General features: G+C 43.6%; 1 protein-coding gene across 1 annotated transcript in view; it reads right to left on the reverse strand.

The window, feature by feature from the left end:
• Positions 1-15,653, reverse strand: part of LOC123518711 (3'-5' RNA helicase YTHDC2-like) — a 61,133-nt gene that overhangs the window by 23,740 nt on the left and 21,740 nt on the right. Inside the window, 9 exon segments of the mRNA XM_045279714.1 lie at positions 792-980; positions 1,879-2,013; positions 3,427-3,554; positions 4,388-4,599; positions 8,647-8,828; positions 9,767-9,894; positions 11,537-11,766; positions 12,649-12,703; positions 14,639-14,803. Of these exon segments, the coding sequence (XP_045135649.1) occupies positions 792-980; positions 1,879-2,013; positions 3,427-3,554; positions 4,388-4,599; positions 8,647-8,828; positions 9,767-9,894; positions 11,537-11,766; positions 12,649-12,703; positions 14,639-14,803 (1,424 nt within the window).

Below are 15,653 nucleotides of genomic sequence, written 5' to 3' on the forward strand. Positions count from 1 at the left end.
GAAAAGTAAAAAAAAAATAACTGTTGAATAGTGAAGGACTGAGTGGAGCAGAAGAGGTGAAGTATAAAGGTGTTACAGTGACTGAGAATTTGACATTTGAGAAACACATTAGTAACATTACAGGAGAAACCTATAACTTGTTGAGAAGAAAAAGGCTGGCTTTTGTAATTATATCACTGATTAGACTAGACTGAAATATGCAGCTTTAGTGTTGTCCTACAAGAAAGGATATAAGGAAATTAGAGAGAGTCCAGAGAGCAGCAACGATGGTACCAAATACCATGGACTTAACACGTGAAGTGATTGGTAAGTTTACATCTACCAACCATGGGGAAAAGGAGAGAAAGGAGAGACTTGGTTACAACAAGTAAAACATACGAGGAAATGGAGAGGATGGATTGGAACGAGATGATGGTTTGGAATCCATATAATACACAAGGACATGGAGAGAGGCTGAAGAAGAGTGCTTGTAGAAAAGATGTCAACACACACACACACACACCTGGTATCACTGAATGAAGATGGAGATAGATGGACAAGAGGACACTAAGAAGATAATGTAAAACCAATGTTTGAGGCACATTAAAAAGCTTAGTTTTCCACATAGGATGGTGGACATCTAGAACAGATTGAGTGAAGAGACTATAACAGTAGAAAGTGAACACATATTCAAGGAAAAGTTTGATAAAATTAGATATGGAGACAGGTCACTATAGACATCACTCAAACCCTATAATATACAACTAGGTAAACACACACACACACACACACACACACACACACACACAGACCTGGAGAGGAGTGCGCAGAATCTCTGGAGTCTGGTAGAGCTGCAATGCTGCATATCGACTCCTAGAGAAGAGGTGATAGCAGATGCCGGGCTGACAGCGACCGGCACGTCCCCTCCTCTGCTGGCTGGAGGCTTGAGATATCCACACTGACCGTAGGCACGACACACCCACCATCGAGTCGTAGCTCACCTGCCAGGGGGGGGGGGTGACTGGCTGAGTGGAACAGGACACTAGTAGTCTTTGTAAGGGAAGAGCATGTTTATCATCACTGGGAAGAAACTTAGCTGGTGCAGGAGAGGGAGGAACACCATTTAAACTTCTCTCTCTCTCTCTCTGTAATCTATAACAAACCAACAGAGTGAAAGAGGATAGTAGTTATTGTTCTTTGTCACTGCATTCCCTGTCTCTCTCTTTCTCCTCCTCCTCTTTTATCAATTCATCTTCCTCCTCCTCCTTCTTCTCTTCTGTTATCAATTCCTTTCCCTTCTTCTCTTCTTTTACCAGTTCCTCCTCCTCCTTCTCCTCCTCTTCTTTAATAAGTTCCTCTTCCTCCTCCTCTTCCTTCTCTTCTTTATTAATTTCTCTTTCTCCTTCTCTTCTTCTATCAATTCCACTTCTTCCTCCCTTTTTACCAATCCCTCTTCTTTCTTTTCTCTTTTATCAATTCCTCTTCTTCCACATTTTATCACTCCTCTTTCTCCTCCTCTTTACCAATTCCTCTTCCTCCTATTTAATTTATCTCACTCTTCCTCCTCCTCCTCTTTCTCTTCTTTCTCCTCCTTTCTTCTTCCCATCATTCTTGTTCATCAAACTTTCCATCTCCTTTACCTCCTCCATATCCACTTCATTCTTCAACCCTGTTCTTCCTTCTCTTCCTTGTTTCTCTCTCTCTCTCTCTCTCTCTCTCTCTCTCTCTCTCTCTAACTCCTTCCTCTTATTCTCTTCTCTCTCTCTCTCTCTCTCTCTCTCTCTCTCTCTCTCTCTCTCTCTCTCTAATCTCTCTCTCTCTCTCTCTCTCTCTCTCTCTCTCTCTCTCTCTCTCTGATCCTGATCCCTCTTCCCATCCATCATCCACTCATCCACTCACCTCCTTCACCTTGCCGCTGTCAACCACATACACAACGTCATTGATCGTCACACTTGTCTCAGCGATGTTGGTGGAGAGAATGATCTTGCGAACGCCTGTCGGGGAAGGGCGGAAGACTCTCTTCTGGTCGCTGGACTGTGGGCGGGGAGAATGCATGACAGGAGAGAGAAATGATGGTGGTTCTTATGTAAGGGAAGGCAGGCAGGGTGTTTGAGGCAGGGAAAGAGAGAAATGATGGTGATTCTTATGTAAGGGAATGCTGGCAGGGTGTTTGAGGCAGGGAAAGAGAGAAATGATGGTTATTCATATGTCATTGTAAGGGAAGACTGGCAGGGTGTCTGAGGCAGGGGAAGAGAGAGAGAGATGATGGTTATTCTTGTCACTGGATAGAAAAGCTGGCAGGGTGTTTGAGGGAGGGAAAGAGAGAGAGAAATGATGGTTATTCTTAAGTCACTGTAAGGGAAGACTGGCAGGGTGTGTGAGGCAGGGGGAGAGAAGAGAAATTATGATTATTCTTGTCAATGTAAGGGAAGAATGGCAGGGTGTCTGAGGCAGAGGAGGAGAGAAACAGTTACTTTTCTGTCACTGAATGGAAAGCTAGCAGAGTCTTTGAAGCCCAACAAGAAAGAGAAGTAATGAAAGAATACCACTTCCTTCTCTCTCTTTCTCTCTACATCCAAATATCTTAATCTTAACCTTTACTGTTCTTTTCTAGCAACAGATGTTAGGTTGTGGCCACACTGCATGCAATTGTCAAGGAGGGCAGTGGTATGCCTAATGGGTCAGAGGTGAAAACAAATATGAGTTATCTATCTAATATGAGTGGCCATACCAAATGCAGACAGCAAGTTCCCTCCAAAATCACCTACCATGTGGATCAACATCTGCACCTATGCTGGCTCAAGACATGAGTAGTGTGGAGGGATTAGGGAGGGGTAGCTGTAGGTTGTACATGTGAGCTTAGCAGTACTCATTGTCAAATTCAGCTTGTCTTTCTTGATGCTTGTTAAAGTCATGAATCCAGCAAAATCTGCCAACATTCAGGTCATATACTTTCAGCAACAGTCTTAGAAGCAATGTGAAAGTTTTGACATTGACACTGATTGCACTGAGTGGGTGTGACCAGCATCTAAACGACTGACTTCCTGGTTAATTTTCCCTCTTTCAATGCAGACACTGCACTGCTTGCCTCTCCCTGTTAGGCATCCCACTATCCTCTAACCTCCCCATAAATCACAAGCAGTGTGGCCAAACCTTTAGTAACAGTAATCCTCAAAAAGAACATGCCTTCTTTGTAGTGCTATTTCTCTCTCTCTCTCTCTCTCTCTCTCTCTCTCTCTCTCTCTCTCTCTCTCTACACACACACACATACACACAGGTATCTTCATTCTATCTCTTATTGTCTCCTTTACTTTTTCTTTCTTCTTTGTCACTCTCTGTCTCCCTTTCTCCCTACACACAGAAATACCTTCACTGTTACTCTCTCTCTCTCTACACACACAAATACCTTCATTCTATCTTTCTACTGCCTCTCTCTCTCTGGCTCACCTGCATGCTGGAGTGGAGGCAGAAGAGGCAGTACTTCCCCCCCTGCAGGTACTGTCTCTCCTCAGTGATGATCTTGTCCCTCAGTGTGACGATGTGGTCGTACCCCGGCAGGAAGATCAGAATGGCACCTGTGAGTTAGCACAGTGCTGTATTGTCAGGTGTACAATGCCCCCCAACACTACCCTTGAACTGTGGTGTAGTGAATGATATGTGGTGTGTGGGGCTCAAGTGATGCTGCTATAGTGATCTGATTCCCAGGTCACCCAAGGCATCCCTCCATAGTGTGCAGGGCCACCAACTGCTGCCAGTCATATAATATCATCCACTGTGTCAAAATGTACAACAACCTAAACCTCCCTTGAAAAGTATTTATATTTCCTCTTTCAACTCAATATTTACACAAGTCAGCCAAATATTATTTATACCAAAAGATGAAGCAGTGTTTGTTGAACTATATAACAGTTTTCAATCTTGATAGGATATAAAATGAAGTAATTAAGGCAATTATTAGGTGAAGGGTAAAATGTTAGTCTATTCACCACCGCACTGATGATTGTTATGTCCAGCTACTGTGAGGCGATGCTTCTAACCAAGTGGAACATTCCTGAACATGGAGTAAAACTTTCCACAACCATCCAAACATTCTGAAACATACAAACACCACATCCTCCCTCCCACTCACTCTCTCTTTCCATCCTTGCCCTCTCTTTCTCTTTCTGTCTTCCTTTGCCCTCTCTATCCCAATCTTTTTCCCTCACCTTCCATCTCTATCTCCCTCTCTCTCTATTCCTTTAACATTTCCTTTGCCCTTTCTACCCTATTGCCTTTCCTCACTTCCCATCTCTCTCTCTCTCTCTCTCTCTCTCTCTCTCTCTCTCTCTCTCTCTCTCTCTATCCATTCTCTTCCATTCATTTCTCCCTCAATCCTCTCTCTCTCTCTCTCTCTCTCTCTCTCTCTCACCAGGTGGCTGATCAGTGTGGATCTTGAGGCACAGTGCGTGGAGCAGGTCACAGTCCACCACGTCGTCAGAGATGGAGTGGTGGTACGCCTCCACGGCCCGCCTGTCCTCTGTGTTCACCTCCACACTCCCCACCACTCCACCACCACGCCCTCCACTCCCCTTTGGGCTGCTCTTCCCACTCACTCCAAGCAGATCCACTCCCTCACATGCACTGCAGGGAGAAACATATGGGTGGAGTAGGTGGAAGGTTGAAGGTGGAAGGTCACAGTGGATGGTGATATGGAGTATGTACTTGTTTTTTGGTGATTATTAGTATTGTTTCATGTATAATTTAGTACTAAGGGCAGAATTCAAAGGTAAAAGCTTGAGGGTGTGGGTCAGTGGAGTGTTGAAGTGGATGATGTGGAGTAGTAATGGTTTGATTGTTTTTTATTGTATTTCATTAAGTGGAGTGTTGCAGTGGATAATGTGGAGTAGCAGTCCTTTCATCGTTTGTTATTGTATTCCATTCAGGACATGTTGAGTTCTGAAAGGCAATACTTCTTTTGGTGAAATCTTGAAGGTTGAAATACTCTAAAACAGATTTCTTGAGTAAAAAAATCCAGGAATCCAAATGTGATGGCAGGGCCGTTTCTAGCTATAGGCAGACAAGACGATTGCCTAGGGCCCCCAAGCAACCACAGGGGCCCCCTGGGTAGCTTGGAAAATTTAAATTTCCTAAGTCACCCAGGGACTCCTGAAATCTAGGCCCCCCCACCCCCAAACAGCATCTTGCCTAGGGCCCCCACAAAGCTAGAAATGGCCCTGTGTGATGGGAAGGGGAATCAGATTTCTTGGGTGGAAAATTCAAGATGGCCATAAGAACAGTGTGACTTCAAACAGATTACGGTGACAAGTGTGACTTCAGACAGATAAGGGTGATAACAGTGTGACTTCAAACAAATTAGGATGAGAACAGTGTGACTTCAAACATATTAGGGTGAGAACAGTGTGACTTCAAACAGATTACGGTGACAAGTGTGACTTCAGACAGATAAGGGTGATAACAGTGTGACTTCAAACAGATTAGGATGAGAACAGTGTGACTTCAAACATATTAGGGTGAGAACAGTGTGACTTCAAACAGATTAGCATGAGAACAGTGTGACTTCAAACAGATTAGGATGAGAACAGTGTGACTTCAAACAGATTAGGGTGAGAACAGTGTGACTTCAAACAGATTAGCATGAGAACAGTGTGACTTCAAACAGATTAGGGTGAGAACATTGTGACTTCAAACAGATTAGGGTGACAACAGTGTGACTTCAAACAGATTAGGGTGAGAACAGTGTGACTTCAAACAGATTAGGGTGAGAACAGTGCGACTTCAAACAGATTAGGGTGAGAACAGTGTGACTTCTAACAGATTAGCGTGAGAACAGTGTCACTTCAAACAGATTAGCGTGAGAACAGTGTGACTTCAAACAGATTAGCATGAGAACAGTGTGACTTCAAACATATTAGGGTGAGAACAGTGTGATTTCAAACAGATTAGGGTGAGAACAGTGCGACTTCAAACATATTAGGGTGAGAACAGTGTAACTTCAAACAGATTAGCATGAGAACAGTGTGACTTCAAACATATTAGGGTGAGAACAGTGTGACTTCAAACAGATTAGGGTGAGAACAGTGTGATTTCAAACAGATTAGGGTGAGAACAGTGCGACTTCAAACAGATTAGCATGAGAACAGTGTGATTTCAAACAGATTAGGGTGAGAACAGTGTGACTTCAAACAGATTAGCATGAGAACAGTGTGACTTCAAACAGATTAGCATGAGAACAGTGTGACTTCAAACAGATTAGGGTGAGAACAGTGTGACTTCAAACAGATTAGCATGAGAACAGTGTGATTTCAAACAGATTAGGGTGAGAACAGTGCGACTTCAAACAGAATAGCATGAGAACAGTGTGACTTCAAACAGATTAGGGTGAGAACAGTGTGACTTCAAACAGATTAGCATGAGAACAGTGTGACTCCAAACAGATTAGGGTGAGAACAGTGTGACTTCAAACAGATTAGCATGAGAACAGTGTGACTTCAAACAGATTAGCATGAGAACAGTGTGACTTCAAACAGATTAGCATGAGAACAGTGTGACTCCAAACAGATTAGGGTGAGAACAGTGTGACTTCAAACAGATTAGGGTGAGAACAGTGACTTCAAACAGATTAGGATAACAACAGTGTGACTTTAAACAGATTAGGGTGAGAACAGTGTGATGAGAATAATTAAGTTTAGTGTGATTTCCAACAGATGATGGTGACTGCAAAGTGGTTTCAAACAGGGACCGTGACTAGTTTTGGTGATTTTGATGCAACTGGAAAAATTATCTTTGGCAATGAAATACTCCCTCACGACAACCAGTGTGTGTGTGTGTGTATTTACCTAGTTGTAGTTTTATAGGGCCTGGGCTTTATGCTCGTGTGGCCCCGTCTCCATATCTACACTTATCCAATCTTACTTTAAAAGTATGCACACTCGTTGCAGACACTACTTCTTCATTTAAATTGTTCCACGTCTCAATACATCTTTGCGGGAAACTATATTTTTTAATATCTCTCAGACATCTTCCTTTTCTCAGCTTTTTACTATGCGATCTTGTGCTTCGGATGTCATATTCTTCTCTCAGGATCAGTTTCTCATTATCCACTTGGTCCATTCCGTTGATCAATTTATAAACTTGTATCAGATCTCCTCTCTCCTTTCTTTGTTCCAGGGTTGGTAGATCCATAGCCTTTAGTCTCTCCTCATATGTCATCCTTCAAATTCTGGAACCATTCTTGTAGCCATTTTTTGTAGCCTCTCCAATTTCCTTATGTGTTTCTTTTTATGAGGGGTCCACACTACTCCTGCATATTCCAATCTGGGTCTTATTATAGTACTTATCAATTTCTTCATCATTTCTTTGTCCATGTAGTGAAATGCTACTCCAATATTCCTTAGCAAATTATATGTTTCTCTAAAAATTCTATCAATATGGCTTACTGGTTGATTGTTTTCTTCCATCGTCACTCCTAAGTCCTTTTCCTTTTTACTTTCTCCAGTTCTACTCCATCTCCCATCTTATAGATTCCCACAGGTCGTCTTTCACTCTTTCCCATTTCCATGACATGGCTTTTGTTCACATTGAATTCCATTTCCCACTTTTACTCCATTCCCAGATCTTATTTAGGTCTTCTTGCAGTATTTCACAATCCTCTTTTGCTTTATAACTCTGCACAGTTTCGTATCATCTGCAAACAGATTTAAGTAGCTGTTCACTCTTTCTGGCATGTCATTAATATAAATGAGGAAAAGTATTGGTGCCAATACTGACCCCTGTGGCACTCCGCTTTCTACTGCTCTCCACTTGGACTTCATATCTTTAACTACCGTCTTTATTTCTCTCCCCCTGAAATAATTTTCTATCCATCTCAATGTGCTTCCTTTTAAGCCACCCTTCTCCTCTAACCTCCATAGTAATCTTGCATGTGGCACTTTGTAAAGTGTGTGTGTGTGTGTGTGTGTGTGTGTGTGTGTGTGTGTGTGTGTGTGTGTGTGTGTGTGTGTGTGTGTGTGTGTGTGTGTGTGTGTGTGTGTGTGTGTGTGTGTGTGTGTGTGTGTGTGTGTGTGTGTGTGTCATGCCCAGGCAGAATTGTCACTTGCAGAGTGGCTTTCTACACTACTGTCAGCTTCCCTGTCTCTTATCTCTTTTTCAGGATCATAGTCTGAATCATGCCCATCTGAAGAGTGTTCCAGTAGTGTGTCCTCACTATCTCTCACAGTTATGGCAGTGCTCATCACTGCCATTATCTCTATCTAGAAGCAAAATATCAGTCTCTCCAAGACAGACAAATGATATTCTTATGTGTACTATGGGAATAATATTCGTACTCTCAAACAAAACAATAATGACTGGCTTTAGTTTGTGTGAAAAACAAACTCCAATATTGATTGACAAATGAGGAGTCACTAGAATGGCTGGAAATAACACTTCAAACATTTGTTTGTGTTTTGACAAGATGTTCCCACCATGTGGGGCCTGAAAAAGGGGAAATCCAAACTCAGGGCTTGGTGACACACATCAATGTATCAGTGTGGTACACATATACTGTACCATAAGGTTACTTCCATGCATGGTATGCACATACCACAAAACAGCCTTGTGATAAGGAAGAGGTTAAGAAGCAAGGGCACAAAACACCAAAGAGCCTAACTAGTACAAGCAGTGCCTTACCTGTAGGCATGGAGCAGGTCGAGAGCCTCCTGCTGGCCTGTCGACTTGGCCCAGCAGGCAGCTGACCAGTCATTGGCGGCCCGCAGGGTGAGGGACGCACCAAGGGCCAGCAGCTGCTCTAGGACATCCACTCGGCCCCGCCCTGCGGCCACCATAAGGGGAGTGGCCCATGTCTCTGAGTGCTGGTGGGTCAAGGGGGTGTGGTGGTGTGAATGGTGGTGCATTAGGTTACAGATCATGAGGGAATGCAGGAATTTTTAGGGATTTTTGAAGTGCTACGGTATTGTGTAGGTTGTCAGCAGAGATATGAAAGGTTTAGGACATTCAGTGTTTAAGGAAAGGGTGAGGAGGTTTGGGTGAGATGTTGTGTGGGGAGGAGGGAATGCAGGGATGTTTGAGGTGTCAGGGTGTTGCACTGGGGAGTTAGAAGAGGAATGAAAGGGTTAGGATAATGAGTGTGTGTGTTTTTGTTTAAGTGAAAGGACGTTTTGTGTGTGTGTGTGTGTGTGTGTGTGTGTGTGTGTGTGTGTGTGTGTGTGTGTGTGTGTGTGTGTGTGTGTGTGTGTGTGTGTGTGTGTGTGTGTGTGTATGTGTGTGTGTAATTCACCTCTGTCACCTGCTGGTCACCCAGCCAGTCTTCCCCATTACGGAGCGAGCTCAGAGCTCAAAGACCGATTTTCGGATAGGACTGAGACCACAACACACTCCACACACACCGGGAAAGCGAGACCACAACCCTCGAGTTACATCTCGTACCTATATACTGCTAGGTGAACAGGGGCCACACATTAAGAGGCTTGCCCATTTGCCTCGCCGCTTCCCAGGACTCGAACCCGGCCCTCTCGATTGTGAGTCGAGCGCGCTAACCACTACACTACGCGGTGTGTGTGTGTGTGTGTGTGTGTGTGTGTGTGTGTGTGTGTGTGTGTGTGTGTGTGTGTGTGTGTGTGTGTGTGTGTGTGTGTGTGTGTGTGTGTGTGTGGATGAACTGAGACTACCAAAACATGATAGAAAGTTACAAGAAGCATGAAAGGAAAACAATGTCCACTGATAACACTACACCATTCCTACACCCCTTCACACACACCCTCCCTACACCCCTAGCACACCTCCCTCTCACCTGGTAATCTGGAGACACATTTTCTGACATCACCATATACATCATCTGGGAGAAGGCTTCATCTGAGCCGCTGAGGAACGCTTCTTGTATGCAGCTGTCCATCTCTCGCCGCAGACTGTTGTCCATCTCTGTGGGAAGAGATCAGATGAGGGCTGTGTGTATATAAGGAGTTCAATAGGAGGCAGATTGGAGGAAGAGATGTGTGTGAGTGTGTGTGTACAAGGAGTTTCTGAGTTCAATAGGAGGAAGATTAGAGGAAGAGATATGTGTGTGTAGGAGGAAGAAGACAGGAGGAAGGCGTGTGTGTATATGAGTTCAATATGAGGAAAGATGTGTGTGTGTATTCACCTAGTTGTAATTTTACAGGGCCTGGGTATCATACTCGTGTGGCCCCGTCTCCATATCTATACACATCCAACTTTCCTTTAAAAACTATGCACACTCCTCGCTGACACCACCTCCTCACTCAAACTATTCCACACCTCCACACATCTCTGTGGGAAACTATATTTCTTCACATCCTTCAAGCATATTCCCTTGGCTATCTTTTTACTATGCGATCTTATAGTTCTATTTAAATTTTCCTCTCTCAACATCATTTGTTCGTGTGTGTGTGTGTGTGTGTGTGTGTGTGTGTGTGTGTGTGTGTGTGTGTGTGTGTGTGTGTGTGTGTGTGTGTGTTTGTGTGTGTGTAATTCACTGTTTGATCTGCTGCAGTCTCTGACGAGACAGCCAGACGTTACCGTACGGAACAAGCTCAGAGCTCATTATTTCCGATCTTCGGATAGGCCTGAGACCAGGCACACCACACACCGGGACAACAAGGTCACAACTCCTCGATTTACATCCGTACCTACTCACTGCTAGGTGAACAGCACCTACGTCAAAGGAGACACACCCAAATATCTCCACCCGACTGGGAATCGAACTCGGTCCTCTGGCTTGTGAAGCCAGCGCTCTAACCACTGAGATACCGGTGTGTGTGTGTGTGTGTGTGTGTGTGTGTGTGTGTGTGTGTGTGTGTGTGTGTGTGTGTGTGTACAAGGAGTTTCTGAGTTCGGTAGAAGGAAGATAGTAGGAAGAGGTGTGTATGTATGATGAGTTAGATTGGAAGAGGTGTGTGTATGAGGAGTTAGATAGGAGGAAGAATGAAGGAAGAGGTGTGTGTATGAGGAGTTAGATTGAAGGAAGACAGGAAGAAGAGAATTGTGTGTATGAGGAAGAAGATAGGAGGATGAGAGGAAGAAGAGGCATGTGTATAAGGAGTTAGATATGACAAAGAGGTGTGTGTATATGAGGAGGTATATAGGAGTAGCAGATGTAGAAAGAGGATGACTATCACAAGACTTCTCACTAACCTTGCACATCAAATACATACACTCATGACTTCACAAGTTTGGAAGATCATCACATGCCTTTGAGTCAGATGTGACCAGCCAGATATCTCACTACACATTATCTGTTATGTAAGAGGGTCACTAGCCAAGAAAATAAAAAGAAAAGGAAAAACAAAAACACTAAGAGGAGGAGGAGGAAGAGGAGGAGTAGTAGCAACAGCAATAATACAAAGATAATAAAAGAGATAGCATTCACAGAAGCAGATAAAAACAGTATGGCTGAATGTCACAATACTAGTAAGGAATGGTGACAATAACCTTTAATCTATCAAGTCCTTGCTTATGACCAGTGAATAAACAAGAGTTGAAGGTATCAGTAGTTACAGCAGTATAGGTAACATCACTAATGGTAGTAGAAACAAACCATTAGTACCTTGTGTAGCAACAGCTGACATCTGGCCTGGAGTGGAGGCAGATGACAAGGGCCCCCCCGCAGAGCCTTGTGTGGGCCGGGGTGGTGTGTGTGCCGGTGGTGGCGAGGAGACATTACTCAGAATCTGCTGTGACATTTGCTGTGTCCATGCTGTGGCTGTCTTGTGTCCACTCTGCCTTTTCTCTAGCTCCCTTGCTGCTTTGGCCATCTCTGGGGTCTGGTAACTAGTGCTGTGGTGGTGGTGGTGGTGGCAGTGGTGGTGGTGATAAGGGGAAGAGTGAGAGATTTAAAGTTAGCAGGGATTTGAAGAGATATGAAAAAAAGAAGGGGGAAGGAAAGTGATAAAGGGTGATGAATAGATAAAAATGGGAAATAAAATGTGGATATGGAAGTGATGGTAAGGTTGACAAAGGGAAGAAAGAGGAAGGAAGAAGTGTGAGAATTGAAGGGGCAAGAGGCAGGAAGATGAGGTGGATGAAAGGAGGAAGGGAAAAGAAGGATGAAGGTTGAGGGGGTGAGAGGCAGGTAGATGAGGTGGATGAAGGAAAGAAAGGAGAAGGATGAGGGTTGAAGAGGTGAGGCAGGAAGATGAGGTGGATGAAGGGAGGAAGGGAAAAGAAGGATGAGGGTTGAAGAGGTGAGAGGCAGGTAGATGAGGTGGATGAAGGGAGGAAGGGAGAAGAAGGATGAGGGTTGAAGGAGTGAATGGTGCAAAATGAGTGTGAAGGGAGAAGAATAATTATGAGGTGATTAAAAAGGATTGAGAGAGAAGGGATGAAGAGAAGAGAAGAGAGGAGCAAGGAAGTGAAGGTGTAAACAAATCAAAACACACATCACATAAATTCCTGAACAAATCCCCTCTTTCCTCTGATCATACTTAATTTCCAGCTCCCCTTCCCATCACATTGCCACACCACTCTCAACCTGTCTCCCTTCCCATCACCACTTGTTGCAATTTACCATCATCATCACCTTTTTCCATTTTCTTCCTTCCCCCCATCCAAACTTTACTTCCCTGCCCATCGTCCTCCCTTCAGAACTTACCTATACCATTCCCATCCTCCCCATCACAGGCAGCTCCTCCCCCCATCACCCCATTACTGGATACTCACTATCTCAGCACATCCTCCAAAAAGAACTCCTTGACGGGATAACAGCGGCCAGGAACTGGAAAAAAGAAAGAGAAGAGAAAAAATAATAAAGAAAAATAAATAAGTGAGGAAGAAATACACACACACACACACACACACACACACACACACACACACACACACACACACACACACACACACACACACACACACACACACACACACACACACACGGTAGCTCAGTGGTTAGAGTGCTGGCTTCACAAGCCAGAGGACCAGGGTTCCATTCCCTGGCCGGGTGGAGATATTTGGGTGTGTCTCCTTTCACGTAGCCCTGTTCACCTAGCAGTGAGTAGGTACGGGATGTAAATCGAGGAGTTGTGACCTTGTTGTCCCGGTGTGTGATGTGTGCCTGGTCTCAGGCCTATCCGAAGATCGGAAATAATGAGCTCTGAGCTCGTTCCGTAGGGTAACGTCTGGCTGTCTCGTCAGAGACTGCAGCAGATCAAACAGTGAAACACACACACACATAAGGAAGTTGGAGAGACTACAAAAAATGGCTACAAGAATGGTTCCAGAATTTGAAGGGATGACATATGAGGAGAGACTAAAGGCTATGGATCTACCAACCCTGGAACAGAGAAGGGAAAGAGGGGATCTGATACAAGTTTATAAATTGATCAACGGAATGGACCAAGTGGATAATGAGAAACTGATCCTGAGAGAAGAATATGACATTTGAAGCACAAGATCGCATAGTAAAAAGCTGAGAAAAGGAAGATGTCTGAGAGATAATAAAAAATATTGTTTCCCGCAAAGATGTGTTGAGACGTGGAACAGTTTAAATGAAGAAGTAGTGTCTGCAACGAGTGTGCATACTTTTAAAGTAAGACTGGGTAAGTGTAGATATGGAGACGGGGCCACACGAGCATAAAGCCAAGGCCCTGTAAAACTACAACTAGGTAAAATACACACACACACACACACACACACACACACACACACACACACACACACACACACACACACACACACACAAACATTTTAGCTTAAGTTCTGATTACAAGATGGAGAGGGATACATAAACATACATACATACATACATACAAACATACATACATACATACATAGTAGGTTATATAAGGTGTAATTTGGAGTTTTATCACTTTTATCTATATTATTTAAGTTTTTCATTGTTATTGGTATGGTGTTATATATAAATGTATTTCAATTTTCCTTCTGTATGTGTATTTGTAACTGAACTTTGTGTGTGTCTGAAATGCATACACATATACAAGAAAATTAATACTATACACAAATTCATACATACAATATCAATAACAATAAAAACATGAATACACACTGAAGAGAAGAACTTCAAAGCATCAAACACAAAACAGCCTTCAACACCCCATCACACACTTAACACACCATCAAACACTCAAAACACCCTTCAACACCCCATCAAACACTCAAAACACCCTTCAACACCCCATCAAACACACAAAACACCTTCAACACCCCATCAAACACACAAAACACCCTTCAACACCCCATCAAACACTCAAAAAATCCTTCAACACCCTGTCAAACACTCAAAACACCCCATCAAACACTAAAAAACACTTTTCAACACCCCATCAAACACTCAAAACACCCTTCAACACCCCATCAAACACTCAAAAAATCCTTCAACACCCCGTCAAACACTCAAAACACCCCATCAAACACTCAAAACACTTTTCAACACCCCATCAAACACTCAAAACAACCTTCAACATCCGATCAAACACTCAAAACACCCTTCAACACCCAATCAAACACTCAAAATACCCCATCAAACACTAAAAACACTCTTCAACACTGCATCAAACACTCAAAACACCCTTCAACACCCAATTCATGCCACATACACATCACCACCCCATCAAAGGCACATAAACACCCTAAACACCAAAAACATCCCATCAAACACACAAGGACAGGCCCCCATCACCACCCCATCACTCACTATCAATGACGGGGCAGTTGTTGAAGTACTTGGCGTAGAGGTTGACGTCAAGGGCGGCAGACATGAGTATCAGCTTGAGGTGCCGGAATTTTGGTAGGCAGTCACGGAGAACGATGAGGAGGAAGTCTGTGAACCTGTCCCTCTCATGCACCTCGTCCACTAGAACTGTGAAGGGTGGAGGTGCTCAGTCGACTTAAATTAAACTGTGTGTGTGTGTGTGTGTGTGTGTGTGTTTTCTTCATTTTTTTTCAGGTGTTTATTGGTTCACTGTCATTTCAGTTTTTTTTGGTTTTTATTCTTATTTTGTCTTTTTTTCATCTTTTTATCATTTTGTACATGTTGTGAGGAAGCGAGAGGTAAAGGCATATTCATCCCTTGCTTTTTGGCTAAAACTCTCTCAGCCTTGCGAAGAGAATGGTAACTAAGTGGTCCTTTTTGTTGACTCTTTCTGTTACTCTTGGCCAGTTTTCTCCTCTTACATAAAAAAAGAAACACAAAAACACACACACACACATTAACACATCATTACAACCACAGAGTAGTAGTAGAAGTAGTAGTACTACCCATATCCCAATCACACACTGACAAATATTTAGATGGAGGAGGAGGAGGAGGAGGAGGAATATACAAAGGAATATATACAAAGGAAGACAAACAGCAACAGACCCTTAGGTCCTTACTAGGCTGTTTGTGGAGACTATCTACTAACTACCAGTGGTAGAGACAGGACAGCAAAGCAGAAGGCTCCTCCCCACCCACCCCTCCTTCCAGCCGAGGCTGGCAGGAAAAAAGGCGAAACCATGTGATATAAAAAAATCACATGGAATTTTAGTAGAGAGTGAAAAGGAAATGTGTAATCTACGTCTGACTACTTGTGTTTGTGGGGGAAAGTGTTAACGCTTGGTAAATGTCATGTTGTGTGTGCATTGTGTATGTGGATGCACAGTGTGTATGTTGAATGGGTGGTGCGGCAGCCTTGCCTGGCGCTTTTTAGGGAGGCAGTAGTCAATCAGGC

This window comes from Portunus trituberculatus, chromosome 6 (assembly GCF_017591435.1).
Source record: "Portunus trituberculatus isolate SZX2019 chromosome 6, ASM1759143v1, whole genome shotgun sequence".
NCBI lineage: Eukaryota > Metazoa > Arthropoda > Malacostraca > Decapoda > Portunidae > Portunus > Portunus trituberculatus.